The sequence below is a fragment of the Elephantulus edwardii genome, unplaced genomic scaffold (genome assembly GCF_000299155.1).
Source record: "Elephantulus edwardii isolate Elephantulus edwardi_28Jun2011 unplaced genomic scaffold, EleEdw1.0 scaffold00065, whole genome shotgun sequence".
Taxonomy (NCBI): domain Eukaryota; kingdom Metazoa; phylum Chordata; class Mammalia; order Macroscelidea; family Macroscelididae; genus Elephantulus; species Elephantulus edwardii.
The window spans coordinates 14,012,162-14,038,933 of NW_006399815.1; the positions used below are offsets into that span (position 1 = coordinate 14,012,162).

Sequence of the window (26,772 nt, forward strand, 5' to 3'; positions counted from 1 at the left end):
TATATATCATATATATATAAAATCTCCTGTATAAATATAAAATCTCTTGTACATATATGTAACCTCCTGTATAAACATGTAATCTCCTGTGTATATACATAATATCTTGTGTATATATAATCTCCTGTATATGTGTATATATGTGCGTGTGTATAAAATCTCCTATTTATGTCATTTTTGTTGTTGTTGATTGCCATTGAGTTGAGTATGAGTCATAGCAACCTTATGATCAAAAGGCCTGAAAACTTTCTATAGCTATTGTCATTTATCCAAGTTCATAGAGTTTCCAGAGGCATGTTGTTTAGGAAGTGGATGCCACTCTTATGTCACTCTTAATATGTCATTACAATATGTCATTGTAAAATCATAAAAAAAAAATCACAAACACCCATCATAATCCAGCTACGCCAAGCTAAAGGCTCACTCACAGGTAAGACCTGACCAGTTTTTAAATTCAAAGGCACTCCCACCAAATCCCGTTTGCCTATACAAGAGGCTTCCCACTCAACAGCTTCATCTTGTTTGGATCCACAATTAATACCCTTGGTACTAGCAGTCATGAAATAAGGAGACTCATTGCACTGGGAAAGTCTGTGGTTAAGGACCTTTCCAAATTATTGAGGAGTAGTGATGTCAATTTGAGGACTTAGGTGTGTTGGATTCAGGCCTTAGTCTTTCATATTACTAGCTTTGCATCCAAGACCTGGATAATGAATAAGGATGACAGAAAAAGAATTGATACCATTGAGCTGTGATGTTGGAAAAGCATACTGAACATCCTATGGATGATCAAGAAAATGAACAGATATGTCTTAAAGATGGTGCAGCCAGAGTTCTTTTAGGAGGCAAGAATGATGAAGCCTCATCCCTCATACTTTGGACATGTTACTAGGAGGTACTGTTCCTTGGAGAGGATCGTGATGTTGGGAAGGGTGTAGGGTCATTGTAGGAGAGGAAGATCCTTAACCAGGTGGACTGACATAATGACTGCTGCAAAATGGGCTTTTGTGTGTCAGGAAGTATGGATGGCGCAGGACAGAGCAAGGTTCAGATCTTTTTTTAATAGGGTCACGATGAGTTGTACTCAACTCGATGGCACCTAACAACAACAACATATATATAATCTGTATATATATAATCTTTATCTATTTAAAATCTCCCATGTTGCTGTTATGTGCCATCAAGTCACCCGGAAGCCATAGCAATCCTATGTACAGCAGCTCTTAACCTTGCCCTGTCCTGAGCCATTCTCACTAATTCTGACATACCAACCCCCATTGTCCTGCCCCAGTTACTTTATCAATCTATCTTATCGATGGTGTTCCTCTCCTGTGCTGTCTCTCCACCTTTCTGAGCATGATGTCCTTTCTCCAAGGACCAGTCTCTCCTGACCATGTGCCCAAAATCTGTGAAATGGAGCTTCAAAATCTTAGCCTCCAAGGAGAAATTTGGGTTCACCCTCTCCTAGACACACCTGTTTGTTTTCTTGGTGATCTATGGTATGTTCAAGACTCTTCTCCAGCACCACAAATGGAAGGCATCAATTCTTTTTTCTGTCATCCTTAGTCATCCTCCAGCTCTCTGAAGCATAACAAGTAACCATGACCTGGATTAGGTGCACCTTAGTCTCTAGACTGTTATCATTGTTTTTCAGTACTCTGGAGAGGTCCCTGGAAGCAGATTTTCCCAATGCAATATGTATTTTGATTTCCTGACTGCTGGTGTTAAGAGTGTTGATTGTGGAGCTGAGCAAACTGTAATTGTTAATCTCTTCTCCATCTATCATGGTGCTGCCAGTTGACCCAGTGGTGATATATGTATATATATGTATACACCCATACATATATACACACACACATAACCCACTCTATTGTCATATCTCATATTTTAATAACAAATTTTTGAAATGTTACTTTACATTATGGGTCAATATGAATGCAATTACACAATTAACATATACTAAATTTTTATATATTTATATATGTCAACCATTACATTCGTATATATGTTGTTGATATGTGCCGTAGAGTATCTTGTAACTCATAGCAACCCTATGTACAACAGCCCTAACCTCTGCTGTGTCCTGTGCCAATCACACTGACTCTGATATTCCCATCCCGATTACCCCAGTCACTGAATCAATCCACCTCATAGAGGGCCTTCCCCTCCTGCACTGTCCCTCCACCCTACCAAGCATGATGTCCCTCTCCAAGGACCAGTCCTTCCTTACAACATGTCCAAAGTATGTTAGACAGAGCCTCAGAATCCTTGCCTCCAAGGAGCAGCCCGGTTTAACCCTTTCCAGGATGAATGTTTACTTGCCTAGCTGTCCATGGTATTCTCAATACTCTTCTACAGCACCAAAGCTCAAAGGCATCAATTCTCCTTCTATCCTCCTTAGTCATTGTCCAACTCTCTGATGCATAACAAGTGATTGCAAAGACCATGGCTTGTATCAGACGCACCTTAGTCTCCAGAGAGACACCATTGCTCTTCAGAACTTTGGAGAGGTCCCTAACAGCAGACTTTCCCATGGCAATATGTCTTTTAATTTCCTAGCTACTGGTGCTGATAGTATTGACTGTGGAGCCAAGCAAACTACATATAATATATGATATGGCATGTTGTTAGGAGAAGCAGTTCATCAGAGAGGGACATTATGCTTGGGAAGGTTGAGGGACAGTGAAAGAGAAGAGGACCTTTGACCAGGTGGATGGACACAGTGACTGCCGCAAAGGGCTTAAGTGTGTCAGAGATTGTGAAGATGGCACAGGTTAGGACAGGGTTCAGATATATTGTTCATAGGGTCACTATGAGTCATGCTTGATTTGAAGGCACCTAACAACAACAACAACATATCAAAGACATACTTTCTTAGTTATAATTATTTTGTTATTGTTTCATTTTTTTAAGTGTTAACATTTTCCCCACCTTATTTTTATTTTATTTATATTTTCATGCAAAATTCTTATACATTGTGTGTCATTCATGTACATTGCATTTCACACATTGCTTACATTCTAATTGTGTTTCAAAGGACCACTCATGTGCATTGTGTTTTATAAAATTAATCACCATTGATCTATGCCTACAATTACCCTGTTGTTTCAATATCAACTAGTTTGTTGTTTTTTGACTGGCTTCTTTAAATCAAGATTGTATACTTAAGCTCCATCTATACTATTGACTGTATTTCTAATTTATTTATTTGCTGTATTGTTTGCTATAATGCTGTACTTTATCCCTTCTACTCAGTTTATTCATGCTATTCTTATTAAACATTTGGCTTGAATAAAATTTGGGGAGTATTAGAAATAGAGTTACTATGACTATTTTTGTACTTGCCACCTAGTGCATTTCTGCAGATAAGGTAATTACTGGTAGAAATGCTAGATCACAGGGTATGCTTATGTTTAATTTTAGTAGTTGTTGTATAACAGTTTTCCAAAGTTCTGCCAATGCGTATTCTTACTATCAGTGTTTGAAAATTCTAATTATCCCATAATCTTAACAATATTTGATACTATCAGTCTATTTCATTTTAGCCAGTCTCATAAGTATACTAGTTTTACTTAATTTTGGCTTTAATTTGCATTTCTTTCATAACTAATGAATATAAGCAATTTTAATTTTACTTTTGGCTATTTGTATGTCCTTCTGATGATATGTCTTTAAATCTCTTTAAATTTACTTTCCTGCTTATTCTTACTGATTTGTAAGAATTAATATTTATTCTAACTATCAGTCCTTGTACATAAAGCATTTCCCCACTGTGACTTACTTTTTCACTTTCTTAAGGATTTCTTGAAAGAAGTTTATACAATTAATATATTCCATATTATCAGTTTATAAGTCTTGCTTTTTTTTGCTGGTGATTTTATATAATATTTAAGAAATATTTGCCTAACCAAAAGTAAAAAGATAATATTATATTTTGTCTTCTAGAAATCGTACTGTTTTTACATTTTACATTTCAACCTTAGATTAATAATATTAAGAATTAATATTTATATTTGGTGTAAGATAGGCAGGACACCTTTTTTGGCTGAAATTTCAAAATGACAAATCTATTTGTAAACTTGCACTAAAATCACGATTAAAAATGTAAACATGGTTATTTAGAATCACAAAGGAACAAAGTACAAAGGAAGAAACTAGCTTTTTAAATGCATTCTCATTTTTCTAGTGAAACAGCAACTGGCATGACCATGCTTCAGTATGTACTTATTACAGTTATAACTAGGGAGCTCTAGAGGTAAAGCGCTAAACATGGTTTGAACCCACCAGTTGCCCTCTCAGGGGAAAGACCCTTAAAAGAGGAACTTTTGTAAAAAAAAAAAAACAACCAAAAAACAACCCAACCTTTATTTAAAGCATTTGGTAAAGAAAACAAAATATGTTGATCTAGGATACAAGGTACATGATTATTTTAGGTCATGGACCTGGCACTAAGAAATCTGGCCTTGTCATAGACATCAGGCACTTGGCTGTTTATGTGCATGACAAAATATTACTGGCATTGCTCTCATAGTACCTGCCAAAGAGCAACTAGCAGAATAAAAGTCATATGAAATTTTATTGTCAGAAGCATGACAAAAATTCAGTAGACCTGTTTACTGTTAAGTGCCATCAAATCAAGTATAACTCATAGCGATGTTATAAAAAACAGATCTGAACCCCACCCTATCCTGTGCCATACTTATCATCCTGGACACATTTGAGCCCATTGCCACAGACGCTATATCAATCCATCTCATTGAGAGTCTTCCTGTCCTTCTCCAACATGCCGTCTTTCTAGGCATGGTGTCTCTTTCTTTGGACACCTTGAAAAGGCTTCTCCTAACAACATGTACAAAATATGTGAGACAAAGTTTCACCATTCTTGCCTTCATTCTGTGCTCTGGCTGCATTCTGTCAAAGACATATCTGTTGGGTCTTTTGACTGTCCATGAAATATTCCATATTCTTCTCCAACACTACAACTTAAATACATCTATTCTTTTCCTGTCATACATATGCATTGTCTAGCTCTCAGATATATAGTAGGTTACTGGAGGACAGGTGTCTGGCCAACAGGTGGAAGAGGTCCATATATATTCCCATTCCCAAAAAGGTTATCCAACTGAATGTGGAAACAATTGAACAATTTAATTAATATCACATACATGCAAAATACTCCTGAAGATCATTAAACAGAAAATAGATAGGTAACTGCCAGGAGATCAAACAGGATTTAAAAGAGGCTGTTGGCACCAGAGCTATCATTGCTTATGTCATATGGATCCTGGCTGAACGTATGGAAAACCAGAAGAATGTCTATTTGTGCTTTATTGACTATGTAAAGGTGTTTGACTGTGTGAATCATAACAAGTTGTGGCTAACATTGAGAAAAATGGGAATCCCATAGCACTTGATTGTGCTCATGCAGAACCTATACTTAGACCAGGAGGCTGTTGTGCAAGCAGAGCAGGGGAGAACGTCATGGTTTGGAAGTGGGAAGGTAGTGCGCCAGGTTGTATTCTCTCTCCATACCTATTCAATCTGTATAGTGAGCAAGTTATTCAAGAAGCTGGACTCTATGAGGAAGAGTGTTATGCAGATTACACAACCTTGCTTGGTTAAAGTGAGGAGGACTTGAAGCAATTGTTGCAAAAGTTCAAGGAATGCAGCCTTCAGTATGGATTGCATCTCAATGTCAGGAAAACAAAGATTCTTACTACTGGACTGATAGGCAGCATCATGATGGATTGAAAGTGTCAACAGCTTCATCTTACTTGGATCCACAATTAATATCCTTGGTACCAGCAATCAGGAAATAAGGAGACACATTGCACTGGGAAATTCTGAAGTTAGGGTCCTCTCCAAATTATTGAGGAGTAAAAATGGCAGTGTGAGGACTAAGGTGCGTCTGATTCAGACAATAGTCTTTCTGATTACTTACTATAAATCTGAGAGCTGGACAGTGAATAAGGATGACAGGAAAAGTATTGATGCCTTTGAGCTGTGGTGTTGGAGAAGGGCACTGGACATCCCATGGACGGTCAAGAGAATGAACAGATATGTCTTGGAGAGGGTGCAGCCAGAGTGCTCTTTGGAGGCAAGAATAATGAGGCTTTGCCTCACGTACTTTGAGCATCTTGCTAGGAGGGGTTATTCCTTGGAGAGGAACATGATGCTGGAAGACTGGAGGGTTGGTGAAGGAGAGGAAGACCCTTATAGGTAGATTGACATGGTCACTGCTGTAATGGACCCTGTGTGTCAGAAAGTGTGAAGATGGCACAGGATAGAACAGGTTTCAGATCTTTTGTTCACCATTTGTTGAACTCGACTCACTGGAACCTAGCAACAACACAACATTGGAAAAACTTTGGCTTGAATCAGGGGCACTTAAGTTTTAAACTGACATAATTGCTCATCAGGACTTTGGAAAGATCCCTGAAAGCAGACTTTCCCCAATGGAGCAAGTCTCCTGACTGCCGGTGCCAAGGGTATTGATTGTGGATGCAGAAGATGAACAATTTGTATATTTTCTCTAAATTCTATGATGTTGCCTACTGGACCAGTGGTAAGAATTTTAGTTTTCTTGATGTTGAGAAGTAATTCATATTGAAGGCTGGAGTCCTTGATCTTCTGCAAGAAACACCTTAGGTCTTCCTCACATAACGCAAGTTACTGATGAATCTTACTCCAACCCTGATGCCATACTCTTCTTCATAAAGTCCAACTTCTTGAAAGATTTCATTGGCATTCAGATTTTATAGGTATGGAGTAAGGATACAGCCCTAATACACACCTTTTAAACCATGCGGTGTTTCCTTTCTCTGTTTGAACTACAGCTTCATGGTCTTGGTATAGCTTTTGTATAAGCATAATTAAGTGTTGTAGAATTCCCATTCTTCTTAATATTATCCACAGTTTGTTATGATCCACACAGTCAAAAAATTCCTTTGCATAGTAAATGAAATACAAATAGATATTTGTCTGGTATTCTCTACTTTCAGCAGAGATCTATTTGACATAAGTAATGAAATCCTTGGTACTACAACCTCTTCTAAATCCAGCCTGAACTTCTGACAGTTCTCTGTCTAGCTATTTTTGGATAATCTTCATCAATATTTTGCTTGAATGTGATAGTAATGATATTGTTTGATAATTTCAACATTCTGTTGGATCACCTTTCTTGGGAATAGGCACATATATGGATCTCTTCCAGTCAGTTGACCAGGTAGGAAGACAGGTGAACTGTCTTCAAATTTCTGGCACAGAGTGGTAAGCACATCCATGGCTGCATCAGCTCTTTTTAACATGTCACATTGTGCCCCATTGATTCCTGGGACCTTATTTTTTGCCGATGCCTTCAGTGCAGTTTGAACTTCTTCCCTCCTCCTCATTGGCTCTTTATCCTAATTATTTTAGTTAATATCTAGACTTTCTAGGTTATAGATCTTTTTACTGTGCTTTAACTGATTGTAATGTGTTCACTTTGTTGTTCCAACTCAAACTCATTGCCTGTGAACCAAGATGAACTCATTGCTGATCCTTGGAGTGTTTTCAGAGGCTATAAATTGCATGGGAGGAGACTGTCTGCCTTTCTTCCATGGAGTAGCTGGTAATTCAAATTGCCTGCAATTAGGTTACAATATAACACATTACCCATTAGGCCACCAGAGCTCCTTCACTGTGTTAATAGAATGCTGGAATACTTCAGTACTTTTTTGGTAATTATCTAAATTTAATCATCCATTAGAAATCTATGTCTTTAAAGTTATATGTATTCTGGCTATTGTTGTGTGCCATCGGGGTAGAACCAACTCATAGCTGGCCCTGTAGTAGGCTTTCCAAGGCAGTTAACAGCGTGAAAGGAGATTGCCTGTCTTTCTCCCAAAGAGCAGCTAGCTAGTGAATGCAAACCTTGTACATCTGAGATTGTAGCATAACTTCTTGCCAGTAGGCCACCAGAGCTCATATTCTGATTGTAATTTATATGCTTATTCATGTTTTTTGTTCCTCATTTATAATAGTGCTCATCAACCTTTTCTTTGTTCTCTGCTAGTACACATATCCTAAAGTTTCTTCCATAGAACAGTGATTATTAGGAGGGTTGAGTGAATCTATCATAATATAAAAATTCACCATGAACTTTATAGTAATTTTTATACTCAATTAAATAAAGATTTGACAGCAAGCCATAGGTGTAGCCTGAAAAGACTATTGCAGTGCAGTCAACATTCATTAAAATTCCCCTACTCTGTGCCATTGCTTATATTTACACTTGTGACCTGTCAAAATTGCATGGTTGTCTTGGCTTCCTCAGAAGTTACTCCTCCTTCATGAATTTCTTATCTCTTTCAGCAAATACCTTACATTAATTAATTGTCATCATATAGCCTGTCTTGTTTAGTTGTTTGTAAATTTGTCTTCTCTCACCTACCAGTCAATAATCCTCCTAAGGAAATTGTCTGAATTACATTTATAACCATGTGTCCCATAGCACATTCAGGTAGGTACTCAGTAAATATCTATTGTGTAGAATTTTCTTTTTCTTTTCCAATATGCCAAGTTCTTTATTGGTTTCATTTCTTGCATTTGAAATACTGTTCAATGACATCCTTGGACAGTATTTGCCTTGTCAGGCACGAATCCCTTTAAACATCAACCAAGCTGACTATAAGCAAGTAAAGCTGTAAGGATCTGGTAGCCACAATAGGACACAAGCTAAGTATTTGAGATGTTATTAGGAGATCTTGTCTACTGAGATAAATCATAGAGAAATAGATATTTAAATGGACCTCACTCACCACTGACAAATTATTGAGCAGCAATGATCTCAGTTTGAGGACTAGGTACACCTCATTCATGCAGTGGTCCTTTCATTCATTTCTTATGCATCTGAGAGCTGGACAATAAATAAGGATGACAGAATAATTAATGCCTTTGAGCTGTGAAGAGCTCTAAATATCGCATGGACTGTTAAAATAGCAAATATGTCTTGGAAAACATGCAGCCAGATTGCTCCTTGGAGGCAAAGATAATAAAGCTTCATCTCATATAATTTGGGCATGTTTCTAGGAGAGGGATATCATGTTCGTTGGAGAGGGACATCATGCTTGGAAAGGTGGAGGGACAGTGAAAAAGAAGAAGATTCTCAACCAGGTGGATTGACACAATGACTGCAGTAATTGGCTTGAATGTGTCAGAGATTATGAAGATGGCACAGGATAGGGCAGGGTTCAGATCTATTGTTCATAGGGTTGCTGAGTTGTACTCTGTTTGACAGCGCCTAACAAGAACAACATTGCTATCAAAGCAGAGCCAACTCATAGTTTACTCTCCATTGGGCCTGAAGCTGTAAATCCTGTAAGAAGAGATTGTCCATCTTTCCTCTTGGAGCACTGGTGGATTTGGACCACCAGAGAGGCATGGCCTTTGAGTTAGCAGCACGATGCTCTAGGGACTGCATTACGAGAACTCCCTCTAAATAGACTTGCTGCTACTTATTTCTTTGTTGATTTCTTTGTTAATTTTATACCTTTTATTTTTATAATTTGTAAATAATCCATAGAAACACTGGAAAATAATTGATTTGATGGAAAGATTAAAATAATGACCTGGAGAAGATAATTTCAAAGAACAGAACTAGATTTGTATATATAAAAATAGTGGAAACAGTACCAGTAAAGAAAATAAAAGTAGCTAACACTTGTAGTAGCTAAGTAATGGAGATAAAGAATAAAATACACAATCTTGACCCTCTAGGAATTTATCATCATTTCGAATAGACATGGGTTTTTTTAAAAAGCTGGATTATTGTCCACTTCCTTGAATTCCTTCCTGTATAAGGCTAAAGAGCTGGAGTGGAGTGCTTACCATGTACCATGTAAATGGGCTAAAATGTCATTTATATTTTCTCTTTAGACCTCACAGTGTCCTTCTAAGACAGGGTTGTTGAGATACCAGTTATTATTTCCCTTGTCTTACCCATGACAAAATCACTTGGGGGAAGATTAATGGTTTGCCCTAGTTACATAACCTATAGAGCCTGGATTCAAATCTAGTCTTACTTATTATTTTTAATAGTAATTCTTCATATATTTATCTATCTACTTACCTCATATGCACTAAAAGAAGAACATATGCTAGGTACTATGCTAAGTAATGGAGATAAAGAATAAAATGCACAAGATTGACCCTCAAGGAATTTATCGTTATTTGGAACAGACATTGGCTTTCAGGAAAAGCTGTATTATTATCCACTTCCTTGAGTTCCTTCCTGTATAAGGCCAAAGATCCGGACATGAAAGAAACAAAGAATTGTTAAAGTCAGAGGAAATCACATAACACTAATAATTGAGGATTGCTCAAATGTGGAAAGATCAGTGGGCTGCAAAGCCTCTAGGGTAAAGGATGGTTTAGAGAGGTGCATCAAAGCTAAATTGTAAGGATGAATGGTTCCTATTTCTACTAAAGAACCCACCTGAGAATTGTTTGCTAATATTTAAGGTACAGTGGCTTATTTCCCAGAACAGCTATAGTAAAAGAAAGAAGTTGATTAGGGAAAGTATTGAAAGCATGCTAAATTAAAATAGATTCAGTATACATTTAATTGTTCTAACTCCTCTAGAAAACAAATAAAGGGTAGCTTTAAACCGAATCTAGTACAAATTCTATATTTTTGAAAGCAAATTTTAGGTGGTCACTAATCCTGGTTAAATTTAACATGGGATTATGTTAGCTATAACTTAATTTGAATAAAATAAAGCATTTACTTATTTGAAAAATGAAATCATTTTGTAATTTCCTTTTAGATTTAGAGGATGGCCAGAAACAAGCTATGGTTAGTGAACGAACAGAAGCCTTTACCACTGCTCGAAATTTATTGGCCTCTGGTGCTGATGCTATTGAAAGAATTATGTCTTCATACAAAGAGGTATTTGCATTTCTTATCAATTTTATTAAAATAAGATAGATAAGAATCAAGCAAAATATAAATTATCAGGTATATTCTTAATATTTATGAAACAACTTTTTTCTACAAAAAATTATAATGATATAATTAAGAGCAGCGAATCTCAAATATAATGAGTACCTTTAATATCTGTACTGTCAGTTGTTATAGTTTGTTGTGGGTCACTGATGCTGACAGTTATGTCACCTGTGTTTCAAATGCCAGAAGAGTCACACTTGGTGAATAGGTTTCAACAAAGCTCACAGGTGAAGACAGATTAGAAAGCAAGCGTGGCCATTCACTTCCAAAATAACAAACATTCAAAACCCCTATGAAAAATAGAAGAACATGGATAGCTGCAATATTAGAGACAACACCCAGAGGGGAAGTCACTCAAAAATAAGGAAGAGAAGCTGCAGACAACCATTAATAACTAAAATGTAGAATGTACAAAATATGAATGTAGGAAACTAGAAGTTATGAAAAATGAAATTGAACACATAAAGATAAACGTTCTAGGTATTAGTGAGCTGAAATGAACTAGCATTGGCCACTTTGAATCATATAATCATATGATCTACTTTGCCAAGAAGGAAAAGTTGAAGAATGGGGTTGCATTCAGAGTTAGAAAGATGATTGCTAGATCTATCCTAAGGTACAGAACTGTGAGTGATAAGTATTCATACATATGCATCAATAGTTAAAGCCAAAGAGGAGGAAACTGAAGAATTCTACCAACTTTTGCAGTCTGAAATTGATCAAACATAAAGGCAAGATGTATTACTAAAAATTGGTGACTGGGATGCAAAAGTTCAAAACAAAGTAGAGGGAATGGTAGTCAGATATTGTGGACTTGGTGACAGAAATGAGGCTGGAAAAGGAATGGTTGAATTTTGCACATTGAATTATTTATTCATTGCAAATACATTCTATAAGAAACACAGATGGTGACTTATAATAGGTCTCACCTGATGGACTGCATACGAAATAGATTGACAACATCTATAGAAAGAATTGTTGGAGAAGTTCAATATCAGCAGTTAAAATAAGACCAAGTGTTGACTGTGGAACTGATTATCAGTTACTCATGTGAAGAAGAAGAAAAAACAAGTTCACAAGAACTAAAATAGGACCTTCAGTCTATTCCACCTGAGTTTAAAAATTATCTCAAGAACAGGTTTGAGGCATTTAAGACTAATGATTGAAGACCAGATGAATTGAAGTATAATATCAAGGATATCACCCATGAAGAAAGCAAAAGGTTATTACAGAGGAAGAAGAAAAGATCAAAATAGATGTCAAAAGAGACTGAAAATCATACTAGAGCACTGAGAAGCCAAAACAAAGGAAAGAGATGTAGAAGTAAAAGAAGTTTACAGAAGATTTCAAAAGGCAATTCAAGAAGATAAAACAAAGTATTATTACAGAATGTGTAAAGAGCTGGAATTGGAGAATAAAAGGGGAAAAACTTGCATGACATTTCTCAAGCTAAAAGAACTGAAAAATAAAGTCTCAAGATACAATATTAAGAGTTGTTGTGATCAAAATATTGAGTGATCCAGGAAGCAAAAAAAAAAAAAAAAGGAATACACAGAGTCACTGCACTAGAAAATAATTGGTTGGCACTAAAATATTTCAAGAAGTAGCTTATGATAAAGAGCCAACACTGATGAGGGGGGAATGTTCAAACTGCACTGAAGACATTGGCCAAAAATAAGGTCCCTGGAATTAATGAGAAACCAATTGGCAACTTCCAAATAACAGATGCAATCCTGGATGTGCTCACCAATCTGTGCTAGGAAATTTGAAAGCTAACTACCTGGCCAACTAAATGGAAGAGATTCATATTTGTTCCCATTCCCAAGAAAGATGATCAAATACAATGTGGAAATTATCAAATAATATCTTTAGTATCACATGTAAACAAAATGTTGCTGAGGATTATCCAAAAACAGCTAAAACAGTACATTGTCAGAGAACTGTCAGCAGTTCAGGCTGAGGTTGGCACCATGGATATCATTGTTGATATGAGATGGATCTTTGCTGAAAACAGATATACCATAAGAATATCTATTTGTGCTTTGACTATGTAAAGACATTTTACTGTGTGAATCACTACAATTACAGCTAATATTGAGAAGAATGGGAATCCCAAGCACTTAGTTGTACTCATGTGTAAACTATGCCTAGAATAAGAGCCTGTCATCCAAAGAAAGCAAGCAAACACTGCATGGCTTAAAATCAAGAAAAGTGTGTGTCATGGCTGTATCCTTTCTCCATACCTATTCAATTTGTATTTTGATCAAATCATTTGAGAAGCTGGACTATGAAGAAGAATATATAACAGAGGATTGGGGGAAGACACATCAGCAACCTGCATTATGCAACTGACACAACTTTGCTTGCTGAATGCCAGAAGGACCTGAAGCTTTTACTGCAAAAGATCAAAAAGCAGTAGTCTTCAATATGATTTATAACATCATGAAGACAAAAATCCACACAACTGGGTGAATAAGCAGTGTCATGGTAGATGGCGAAAAGATTGACATTGTCAACAATTTCATTTTATTTGAGTCCACAATCCTTTTGTACCAGAAACATATTGATCTGGAAACATATTACATTGGGAAAATCAAATGTCAAGGACTTCATCAAAATGCTGAGAAGCGGTGATGCCAGTTTAATGAGCAAGGTGCATGCACTTGATTCAAGTACTCTTTTTAATTACCCGATACGCATCAGAGAGTTAGACAGTAAATAAAGATGACAGAAGAAGAACTGATGCCTTTGAGTTGTGATGTTGGTGAAGAACACTGACTATCACATGGATTGCCCAAAACAAACAGATATGTCTTGGAGAAGGTGCAGCCTCTGTGCTCCTTAGAGACAAAGATGACAAAGCTTTATCTCACATACTTTGGTCTCACATACTTTGTTGTTAGAAGAGACTATTCCTTTGAAAGAGCCATTATTCCTGGAAAGGTTGGCAAAAAGAGAGAACAGCCCTCAAATAGAAGGATTAATATAGTGACTGTGGAAACTATCATCAAATTTGTCAAAGATGATACGGAGTTGGTCTCTCAATATGACTAGTATGAATGACAGATTATATGGACAGGTGGGACTCTGCAAGTGAGGCACATTGGTTTATCCACAAAAGGATTGGCTATCTACCATTACACAAAGGGATTGGCTGATTGGCTAATCTTGCCAATAAATTGAACAGTTCTAGCTGCATAGAATAGAATTCTTCCCCTACTAGAAGAGATGGACTTCTCCCTCTAGACAGGAAAGACAGAGGTTTTACAACTTGGTAAAATATAGGACATGCTTCTGGTTGGCTGAGACCTTGGTGGTGGGGAGAACAATATTGGCTGGATTGAAAACTTTGTTGGACAATCGAGTGCAGAACCAATTTTGGCAGGACTGTTAACTTGGATAATTGTGGATGAGATAATTGTTGGATAATTGTGCGTGAGAAGTCAGTATTGGCAGGGCTGAGTACTTGGGAACACTTAGAGCCATAAGGTTTGAGGCTCAGGTGCCTTCAAGCGTATTTTGGGAGCTCTCTGGACTGATTATGTTATTTATCTGAATTATAATCCTTTGATTCCGCAAATATGGTTCTGTGTGGTCTGTGAACTATCACATCCAATTTTGGACTCAACAAAGCAGTAAGATTAATGTTGAGATGAGTGGAAAGAAGCTTGGGAGTGTGGGGACATGTCTGACCTCGTGAGAATTGGCTTTGTGTTATTTGTGTTAAGGACATGGACAGGTTCCCTCTCTGAAGTTTGTAAAGGTCAGATACAGTGCTCCCCACATGGCCCTTGTTCTTTTTACAGATGATTAGGGTGGGACAGCATTAAAATATGTTGTTGATAGGGTCACTAAAGGCTGTACTTGACCCAACAGCACCAAACAACACCAATACCATCATAGTATATTTATAACTTAAGAATTCAGATGAGGGAAAGAACAGATTAGAAGTGATATATGATTGAGTATTATGGTTAGCACACGAATCCAGAATTAAGGTTGCATAGAGAAGTGTACTCGGGGTGGGGGGTGGGGGGAAGGGATGTGGGAATTGTATACTAATGAAGGAATTTTTTTCTTTTTTTTTTCTCTTTTTTTTTTCTTTTTTCTCTCTTCGGAGGGGGAAGTGAGCTTTTGGGGAGGGGTGGGAAGGGAGAAAATTGCGGCAATGAATGAATGGAAATCCAAAACCTCTGTAAAAAAAAATAAATAAAAAATTTAATAAAAAAATTCAATAAACTCTCCCTTCATTGTGGACTTTGGAGCAAAAGTGTCAAGACTTAAATTTCTGTTCCAGTATTTATAATTACATGTCTATGATCAAATTTCTTAACCTATCTATGTCTCTGTCACATCCTTTATGTATATAATAATATTGGTGACTTAAGAGGTCTTCTAAAAGCAAATATATATAGAATGCCTAATACATATTAAGCTGATAATGTTAACTACCACGGTAATGATTGTTGTTTACTGTTGAGTTGGAATTTACCCATAGCTGACTCTCCAGTGTTTTCAGAGGCAGTTAATCGCACAGCAGGAAGTTGCTCTTTTTGTAGCAGAGCATTGACTGATAGAGTTGCCATACGGTCCTTATGGGTAGGACCCATTTTTCCTTAGAGTCAGTTCCAATGCCTGTCAACCCTCTATTGAGTTTCAAAAGCTCTAAATCTTTAGGGAGGGGGAAAACACCAACTTTTACTTTAACAGCCCAACATGTTATACATGTTATGCCACTAGGGCCTCTTAGGTACTGGAAAACACTGAAAATAAGAATAGGAAAGACCTGCCATCTTCAATTTTACTCTAATGACTTGGGTGAAGTAAGGCAAATAAAGAGCCTTCTTCATTTGCTGATATGGCATGACTCAATGGGAAGAAATTGCTACAAATAGCAATGAATAATTAGAATACGAAATGTGAAAAAGAAAGAATCTAGGAACATCAGAGTTGTTAAAAATGAAATTAAATATACATACATTAAAATCCTAGGCATTAATAGGCTGAAATGGACTGGTAGTACCTATTTTGAATTAGACAATCATATTGGCTACCATGCCATGAATGAAAAATTGAGGAGGAATGGTATCATATTATTTGTCAAAAAGAACATTTCAAGATCTATCCTGAAGCTCAGTGCTGTCAATGATAGAATAATTGTTGACTCATTGCCTCATGCCTTTCTTTGACCTCTGCCTTTTGGAAGAGAATTATGGTAGAATTCTGTCCATAGAGTGCTGCTGACCCAAAGGCTGAGTTGCTCAGGCAGTTAAAAGCCACTAGCAGCTTTGCCAAAGAAACATGGACAGTCTGTTGTGATTTATGACCTTGGAAACTTAATGGAGGTTCACTATATAAGTCAGAAACAATTTGATGGCAGTGGGTTTTGAGTTTGTGGTTTTAGAATGTGCAGTTGTTTGGATTTTTTGTATAATTATGTTTCTATCTACTCAGGTTTCTATTGAACTCATATTTTATAAATCCTTAGCTGTGTTCTTATCTCTTGGTTAATTTAAGAGATTTGTCCTCTTAAAGTAAACCTTTCATTTTAGAAATTAACCTTTAAATGGCCATAACAGTAACATACAGAAATGAAATACTAGTGTAAATACAGACTTCTTACTCAGGAGAGACCTGTGACAGAAGACTTTCAAAGACATAGTAACTACTGATTTACTGCTTTTTTTTTTTTGCACACATGAAAATCTTATGCAAATGTTAGTATTGTATTATTCTACAATTTATTAGTTGTTGGAGAGATATTAGTTAGTTATATTCCTTGCATATTGGTACTAGTTTGACAGGACATTTCTCTCATGGAATTATCTTTGTACTTTTAATTTAGGTTTGGTCTTGATAGATGAGTCATCTTTCTCAGTCCCTTGATAACAAGGTATTTTCTTTAACAGAAAAACATATTAATAAGATATTAATCTTATGGATTAATTGGACAGCTAGCAGATTCAGAATGAGACCCTATTATATTGAACCTGTGGACTGAAGCAAAACTTTATCTCATTTTGTCATATAATATTATCTAGAAAAATTCATATATTGTATCTTTTCCTTTGAGTATGTAAATCAGGTATGGCTTGAAAAGAAACTGGAATATATTTAGATTGTAAAGAACTTGACTTTTTATTACTTTATGTTAACTTTTAATTGTGATTAGAGTGAAAATTTACAGAGCAAAATTGTTTCCATTCAATTGTTCATACATATTATGTTTTGTGACATTAGTTATAATCACCACATTGTAATAGTACTCTTCATCACTTCCTGTTTTTTCATTCATCCTTCATTCTTATTCCTTCCTACGTTGTGAGATTTTTCCCAGGGCAAATGCTGCCCTTGTCTTATTTGATTGGTTATCCTAAGAAATATATTCATCTTTGTGTTGTTGATCACTGTTATCACTCTCCTTCACTGTGATCAAGTAATTTCCAGCTAAGTGGTCCCTTCCTCCCATTGAGTTTCTGAAGCTGAAAATCATGAAAAGAGAATGCTCATCTTTTTCCCATAGAGTGGCTGATGAATTCAAACTACTTGCAGACACAGCCTGTAACTTAGCAGTGTATCAAGCTACAAACAACACCATCAGATCTCATTGTCTGTTCTCTGATTGAAAATTGAATCATGAGTGTGGTTATCAGTTATAAGTCAGAAGAGGCTCTGCCTCAAGAGTTCTTCTGGTTTCTACTAGACCAATAAGGCTTGTTTTTTACATTTTTGAGTTTTATTCCACATTTTTCTCCTACTAGACTTTAAGCTTTTCACAGAACTCAAGGCAATATCCTCTTAGCAGAGTTATTTTCTGAAACAGAAAATTGGACAATAAATTTGGCTCATTCATTCATATTAAGAAAAAAATTCTTCTCATAAAGTGGAAAATATTTCCAAAATTTAAATTTCATATTTTGATTAAATGAATATAAGCTTTCACAGAATTTTAATTGTCTTGCCAAAAAAAAATTCTTATGTAAATAGTAGACCAGTCAGAAACTTATCTAGAAGATCCTTAAGTTTCTCTAGCATTCTGATATTTTTATATTTCATTTTGAACTCTGATTCGAGTGAATATCTTTTTCAATGTTTTGTATAATTCCGATTAAACCGATGGACATCTTGCTATATTGTTGTCTTAATAAAGCTTATTCCTTGTTTTGGTTGTTATTATTAGGTACCCTTTAGTTGGAACCAACCCGTAACTGATTTTCCAGTGGATTTTCAGAGACAGTAAATACCAAAGGAGGAGATCACTTGGTTTGCTATCTTATCTATATCTCCTGTGAAATAAAATAGGATCCTCAAATCTAATCCTCAAGAAATGTCTATGATTAAAGGAGGTTTTGTTTATCTTTGTTATAAATGTGTTTTTCTGTTGTTTTAGGTGACTGAATTAGCAGGCTACACTGCTCGTGTGTACAATATGTTTTTGGTCTTTGATGAAGTGAAAAGAGGCATTTATAAGAGAACTGCTGTTCAAGAGCAAGAAAGCCATAGTAAGAATGAAGCTAACACTGAGTTACCCCTCAGTGACACATTGGCAATCAAAGGTATTAAATTAAAGACTCCCCCACGATATTTATTTAACCTGTCAACAAAACTGGAAAACAGTATATGTTTATTTTATTTAGCATTATATTTCTAGCATTTTATTTGTAAACTGCATATATGACAGATTAATTTTTTGTTCCAAAATCTGACAAAAAGAACTAAACCAAATGTGATATTATTCTCCACTATCTTTTGTTTTAAAATTTATTTAAGTTTGCTTATTACATTTTTTAAATGCTATTATTCCAAGTTTTAGTTCTTTTTTTATACAACTGTAGTTTTTCTGCATGAAAGGTTAATATAGGGAAATAGTTGTAAAAGGCATGCTGAATTGTAACAGGCCAAATTTAGCTTTACTCTCATTATGTTATTGACATTGTATTACCATAGAACAATGCTTTTGTAAAAAATTTTCTAAATGGATATACCAAAATTTACATTAAAGCTTTATTCAGATATATGCTAACCAAAACCCATGGCTATCGAGTTGACTTTGACACACACCAAGCCTCCATCAGGTTTCTGAGACTCTAAACCTTTACATGAAGAGATTGCCCATCATTCTCTCCCATGGAGCAGCTGGTAGATTTGAACTACTAACCTTTTGTTTAGCAGCCTGACAAATTGTACACCACAATGTACAATACACCAGTTCTGTATTTACATTTATTTCTGTAATCTGTTACTTTGAAATAATCTCTATAATGAATTCATTTGTTGTGCTACTGAAAGTTAAATTGTTTAGTAATTAATAAGTATGCTAGCTTTTGTAACTTGAACTATTCTTTAACCTTAGGAAAAGTTATTGATGTGGATCATGGAATTATTTGTGAAAATGTTCCCATAATTACACCAACGGGAGAAGTGGTGGCTTCCAGACTAAACTTCAAAGTAAGATGATATTCAAGAATCTTCTGATTGTTGCCATCACACTAATACAAAACAACTCAGAATTCATATACCTTATGTTAAATACTTGGAGGAGCATATGGAAAGGAGGGGAAATCAAGAAAGGTATGCACAGTGGTTCAATTAGAGAAGCAGTTACTTCCTCAGAGAGCAAAGAAAAAGAGATTTGATTTCTGCTACTTTATTCCCAGGTTGACAATGAAAGCTCCACTGACACATGCAAGGTAACTTTTCAGAAAAATGGGAAATTTTCCCAAAAAGAAATATCTAGGAATAAATTATAGTAGTTTTTTTCCTTACAGAAATTTGTTAAAAAAGATAATTCTCATGTATTTACTATAATATAAAGGTAGAGATCTCAATAGAAAATGTAATTCCTTAATAATGCTTTTGTTCAGTTCTGTATCATAGCAGTGTGCTCTCTGAACGGTTAGCCAAAGTGGAACCCTACATGGAAAATAAAAGACTTAGTTGCCAGGAAAAAAAAAAAAAAAAAAAAAAGAATTTATTTTTTTTTAGAATGAAATTTCTTATTTAATTCCTGGGTTGTTATTACAAAACCTAAGATGTGAAAAAATCTAATAAACCTGATATGTTTTCATTCAAACACACAAAACAATTTGCTGACTGCTTTTAAGGATTGTAATAGAGGCAACTGGGATTAGTTCAAACCAACACATGATAGCACCTAGTAACAAAGTACCAAACCTGAGAATGCATGACTAATAATTGTAGTGTGGAATGTGATCTATGATCAAAATCTATTTGAAAAGGATTAAAGGTGGTTAATGTTAAAAGGAACCCAGAAACACTGAAAAAGGGGAAATCTTGTGTTAATACATTTTAGAGAAATTAGTTTTTACTGTAATTGGTCAGGCTTTCTGTTTTGAACAGAACTCATACATAGATCTTAAATGGTGATCTGATCATTAGGATTCTAGCCTACACATCATCCAGGTAAGTGTTAGGAATGCACTGCAATCTTCCAAAAGCCAAGAAATCACACTCCCTGATATTGAGTCAACTTTGACTGCCATTAATCCTCCATAAAATTTTATGAGAAGAAACTGCCCTATATTCTGCAGAGCAACTAGTGGATTCAAATCACTGACTTTTCTATTAGCACCCACAGTACCCCTTATCATAATATTGTTGTTGTTGAGTATATCAAGTAAAAATTGACCCACAGCAGACCATCCAGTAGGTTTTAAGAGGCAATAAAATTGTATGGGAGGAGATTACATGTCTTTCTTCTGCAAAGCAGCTGGTGGATTTATACAGAACACCAGTGCAATTCCTTAACACTAAACCACTAGAATATCCTATAATATTATAATAGGGACATAATATTGTCAACTAAAACTAAAGAGGGCCACATGGGATATTTCATTTTCTTTTACTAGGATGGCAATTTGTAATTTATGACTGTAGAGTTTTTGTGTCAGGCTTGTTTTTGTTTGTTTCTCAAAATTAATTTTTGTTCCATTTACCAAAGAGAAGGCAGAATGTTGCATTGTCACCTATTTAGCTAACTTATTATTGAAACATGACACTATTATCTGTTCAGAGCTCAGTTTACTTTTACATAAAATAATTGTAAACTTATCTTTTATATTTTTAATTTCTACAAAAGTATATGCTCCTATATTGTTGTTGTATATCATCGAGTCAAAACCAATTCACAGCTGAACTTCTAGCAGGTTTCCAGAGGCAATTAATTACTGTGAAAGGAAACTACTCATCTTTTTTCCTTGGAGTAGTTGGATTCAAACTGCATTTTGTTCCACACTGTTCTTCATTCGCATTGTATTTCATGAAGTTAATCACCATTGGTCTAAGTCAACCATTACCCCATCTTTTTAAGTTCCATCAAAACTTTCCCAAGGAAGGGGGGCAGAAATTTATATATGTAATTTTTTTAAAGATATCTAATCCTTGCCACATCCTTTTTTTATTATTTCAGACTCAGGTAGTGATATATATTTAAATTTTAAATGTTAAATTCATCGTCACTCATCATTAGGTGCCATTGAGTCGTAGACAGTTCATCACGACCCTATGAACAAAAGGCCTGAGTACTGTTCATAGAGTTTCTGGAGGCAAGCCATTTTGGAAGTGGATGCCACTCCTGCTTCCAGGCTTGTTTTAATCGGGAAGCTCCACCAAACACTGCCCACCATGGGTACCATTATCACATTTGGCACATCAGTGTCACAGTGTTTAACATCAACATCAGAGCAACCACGAGTTACCTCTGTAGAGCAATGCAGACCAGTGCTATACCACCTAGAAATATGTTTGACAAAAAGCCCAATTTGAACCAGTCCTGAGTGCCACAGATTAAAATCACCCACCTTGGGCTTCTAACATAGCTTTCTGCCCACTAGGCCAATGTAGCTTTATGTTGTCATTGTTATGAAATATTAAATTATATTACTTTAATTACTATAATTAAATTATAATTGTAAAAAATAGATATTATCCCCTAGATGTAATAGAAATTTCAATTTCCTCTACATTGATTGAAAAGTAAACAAAGATTTAGAAGAAAATTCTTATTCTTTTTTAGTGCTTTTGAAATAAAGATTTGGAAAATACTTTTTATTAAAAACTTTCAGGAAGAACCAGTCTTTGGAGAAGGGTGTCATGCTTAGAAAGGTAGAGTAAGCATGGAGATGAAGACCCTGGATAAAATGGATTGACATAGTGATTGGAGTATGGGGTCGGTGTGAGAGAGATGGTGAGATTAGGTCAGGATAGGGCAGGATTCAGAGTTATTCTTCATAGGGCCATTATGATTTTTAGTGGATTCAATGACACATAACCATAATATTTTTTATTAGTGATTGGAATATAAAAGTTGAAAACAATGCAGAAGGAATGGTCATCAGAAACTATAGACTTGGTGACAGAAATGATTGAGTTTTGTATGTATTGTATGATTGAGTTTTGAGGGATAATATCAAGGACATCATCCATGAAGAGAGCAAAAGATAACTATAAATAACTATAAATAAAGAAAAGGAAGAAAAACCAAAAAATAGATGTCGGAGTGACCCTGATAATTACACTAGAGCATTGCGAAGCCAAAGCAAAGGGAAGAGATAGATATTAAGTAAAAGAGATGACAGAAGTTTTCAAAGGACAGCTCAAGAAGACAAAATATTATAATAGAGTGTGCAGGCAGCTGTAGTCATATAACTAAAAGGGAGAATTCACTCAGCATTTCTCAAGCTGAAAGAATTGAAAAACAAATTCAAGCCCCAAGTTGCAAAACTTAAGAGATGCTATGGGCAAACTCTAAAGTAATCCAGAAAGAATCAAAAGAAGATGGAGGGAATGTGCAGAATCACAGTACCAAAAGAATTGGCTGACACTGAAATATTGCATGAAGTACCATATGATCAAGAGTCAGTGGTAATGAAGGAAAAAGTTTAACCTGCAATGAAAACATCGGGGTAAAAAATAAGGCCCCAGGAGTCTATGGCATAACAGTTGATATGTTCAAATCTTAGATGCAGCCTGAATATACTCATCAGTCTATGCCAGGAAATTTGGAAGAAAGCTACCTGGCCTACTCACTGGAAGAGATCCATGTTTGTTCCCATTCCCAATAAAGGTAATTCAACAGAATGTGGAAATTATAAAACAGTATCATTAATATCACATGCAAGCAAAATACTGCTGAAAATCATTCAGAGACAACTAGAATAGTAAATAGAGAACTACTAGAATTTCAAATTTGTCTAGAAGAGGTTGTGGTACCAGGGATATCATTGCTGATGTCATCTGGATCCTGGCTGAAAGTAAAGAATTACAGAAGAATGTCAATTTGAGTTTTATTGACTATGAAAAGCCATTTGACTGTGTAGATAGTAACAAACTGTGGATAACATTGAAAAAAAAATGGGAATCTCAGAACACTTAATTGTGCTCATGTGAAATCTATAACTAAACCAAGAAGTTGTTGTGCAAACACAGCAAGAAAACTCAACATAGTTTAAGAAAGGTGTGCACCAGGGTTATATCCTTTCTCCATATCTATTCAGTCTATATGCCAAGCAAATTATTAAAAAATGTGGCATCCAGATAAGAGGAAGATTTGTCAGTAACCTATGTTATGCAGATACTTTGCTTGCTGAAAGTCAGGAGAACTTAAAGCACTTCCTGTAGAGATCAAACAATACACTCTTCAATGTGGATTACATCTCAATATCAAGAAAACAAAAATTCTCACCACTGAACCAATAGACAATATCAAAATTGATGGAGAAAAGAATAAAACTGTCAAAAACTTCATCTTACTTGGATCCTCAATCAACACTTTTGGTACCAGCAGTCAAGAGATCAGGAGACATATTGCATTGGGAATATCTGCTGTTTGGGACCTTTCCAAATTATTGAAGAGCAATGATGTCAGTTTGAAAATTATAAGGTGCGCCTAATTAAGGCTTTTGTCTTTTCAGTCACTGGCTATGCATCTAAGAGCTGGACAGTGAATAAAAATAACAGAAGAAGAATTGATGCCTTTGAGCTGTGAGATTGGAGAAGTCCATGGACTGCCAAAAGAACAGATTTATTTTGGAGGAGATGCAACCAGAGTGCTTCTTGGTGGCAATGGGGATGAAACTTTGTCTCTTTCACCTTGGAGAGGGCTATCATGTTTGGAAAGGTAGATGATTGGAGAAAAACAGGATGAATTGACTAGATGAATTGACACAATGATGACAGCAATAAGCTCAAGTATTTCAGATTGTGAGGAGAACACAGAGTTCAGATCTATTTATAGGCTTGCTATGAGTTAGACTCAACTCAGTAGCACCTAGCATCAACAACAATCCTTTGTATGGCAAAAATGCATAAACAATAAAAAAATTCATTATTTCTATGTTCTCAGAATTTTCTTTGAACTACTCTCAGTGCTGAATTTAAGTTTGACTACATTTGAAAAGGAAAAATATCTATGGTCAGATTACATAAACTCCAGTGTTTGCCTGTTTTATGATCTTTGGAAGCTGTTTTCACTGCCAGGAGTGTTCTTTCCCACATTTTTACTGGCAGCTTCTTGTCACTCAGGCCTCAGCTGAGATAGCATCTCCCCAAAGAGAACTTTTGTAACCACAAAATCTCAGCAAGCTCTGTGACCTTACAATACCGTCAACTTTCCTTGCCATAACTTTTTTTTGTTTTTGTTTTGCTTTCAGAGTAATAGCTCTTATGAGTATCTAATTTTCTTATGTGCTTATTGCTGTTTCTTCTATGAGAATAGGACCCTTGTTTTGGGTAGTATTGTGTCCCCAGTGCATGGTTTCAGGCTCTTGGTAGGTATTGAGTCAGTGTTTGCTTAGAAAATGTCTAATTTTTTAGATAGAATAGAAATTAGGCCATTTTTTCCCTCCTTCACACATACTTAATATATATATATTCTTGGTTCTTTTGCCTATCTTCCAACTTTCTCTTACCTAAATTCCATTCCAGCCCTTTCTTCTCCTTCTCCTCTCCCTCCTTACTACTAAAGAATTAAGTTGTGATGCCCACCTAAAAGCAGATGGTTCAAAAGATGGGCAGTCTCCTCCCATGAGAGTTACAGCCCCTGAAAATCCATTGGAGGGTTGGTTTTGAGTTGGCCCTGACTGGACAGCAATGACATTCTCAGTACAAAAGTCATCTAATATAATTATCGGGTTAGTGCCGGTATAGTGATAAAATGTTAGGAATACAAAGTTTTCTGTATGATACATTGAACATCTTCAATAATTGGATATTTGTGTTAATACTGTACAAAGCTACACCTACTGATGTTGTGTAGATGCCTGCTTTTACTACTATACACTATATGCATTTTTATATGGCTGATTATAAATTATCAGTTGATGTTTAATAACAGTAATTAAAGTAATTAAATTTCTTAATGATGTTTCAATTTTCTACTTTAATAGCTAGATGAAAACTCATAAAATTAACCAAGTTTTACATGTACTTTGTGTTATACAGTTATATATATATATATATTATACATTATTTATATACATTGTGTTTTATCCATGTACCTTGTGTTTTATACATTCATATATGTTATATTTTGTTTTGTATAATTACCATTGATCTATGCCTATTATTTATTACCTCATGTTTTCAAGTCACATTGAACATTTCCCATTCCTTTACTCACCTCTCTACCCACCAGCCTCTGCTGTCCCTTTAATTTTTATTTCCCTTTTTCCTTTTTTTGCTTCCTCTTCTCCTTCCCCTTTTGAACATTTATACGTATCTTGCACAAAAATTCTTCTATTTTCACAATAGTGGTATAAAGCAGAATATGTCCTTATGTAACTGAATTATTTCACTCAACATATGCGCCCTAGATACTCTCATGTTATATAGTATTTTATGCAGTCATTGTTCTTTGTGTAAGTTTAAAATATAAAAAAAAATTAGAAGATTTGAAAGAGTAGCATCTAACTATGGGTAAATAACCTTTGCTGGTTTTGCTTTGTTTTATTTTTTTAATGGATGTTCTATGTATGTTAATTTAGTTCTAACCGTAATACTGAATGACTTTGTTTTTGCTTTCCTCTATGTTGATTTGTAAATATATTATTCCCATCTGTGATCAATAGAGAATTAAAATAATAGTCTTTCCCTCTCTCATTATAGGATTTTATAATTTTTGTAACATATTTTTGTTGTTGTTGTTATGTGCCATCGAGTCACTTGCGACTCATAGCGACCCTAAGTACAACAGCCCTAAACTCTGCTCTGTCCTGTGCCAATCGCACCGTCTCCGATACACGCATACCAATTACCCCAGTCACTGAATGAATCCACCTCATAAAGGGCCTGCCTGTCCTGTGCTGTCTCTCCACCCTACCAAGCATGATGTCCTTCTCCAAGGACCAGTCCTTCCTTATAGCATGTCCAAAGTATGTTAGAGCCTCAGAATTCAAGCCTCCAAGGACCCGCCCTGTTTAACCCTTTTCAGCATGAATCTGTTTTTCCTAGCAGTCCATGGTACCCTCAATACACTGCTCCAGCACCAAAGCTCAAAGGCATCAATTCTCCTATCCTCTTTAGTCATTGTCCAACTCTCTGATGCATAACAAGTGATCGCAAAGGCCATGGCCTGTATCAGATGCATCTTAGTCTCCAAAGAGTCACCATTGCTCTTCAGTACTTTGGAGAGGTCCCTAACAGCAGACTTTCCCATGGCAATACATCTTTTAATGTCCTGGCTGCTGGTGCCAAGAGTGTTGACTGTGGAGCCAAGCAAACTAAAGCTGTGTACAATCTCAATCTCTTCACCATCCATCCTGATGCTGCCA

At 35.7% G+C, this 26,772-nt stretch overlaps 1 protein-coding gene across 2 annotated transcripts in view; it reads left to right on the forward strand.

Annotated features, from left to right (window-relative positions):
* ABCD2 (ATP-binding cassette, sub-family D (ALD), member 2) overlaps window positions 1-26,772 on the forward strand; it is a 120,154-nt gene that overhangs the window by 10,527 nt on the left and 82,855 nt on the right. The window contains exons 3-5 of one of the 2 annotated variants that reach the window (XM_006888201.1): window positions 10,812-10,927; window positions 18,375-18,540; window positions 19,338-19,432. In XM_006888201.1, coding sequence (XP_006888263.1) covers window positions 10,812-10,927; window positions 18,375-18,540; window positions 19,338-19,432 — 377 coding nt within the window. Of the gene's footprint in view, window positions 1-10,805; window positions 10,928-18,374; window positions 18,541-19,337; window positions 19,433-26,772 lie in introns of both variants that reach the window. The other variant, XM_006888202.1, reaches the window with a different exon arrangement.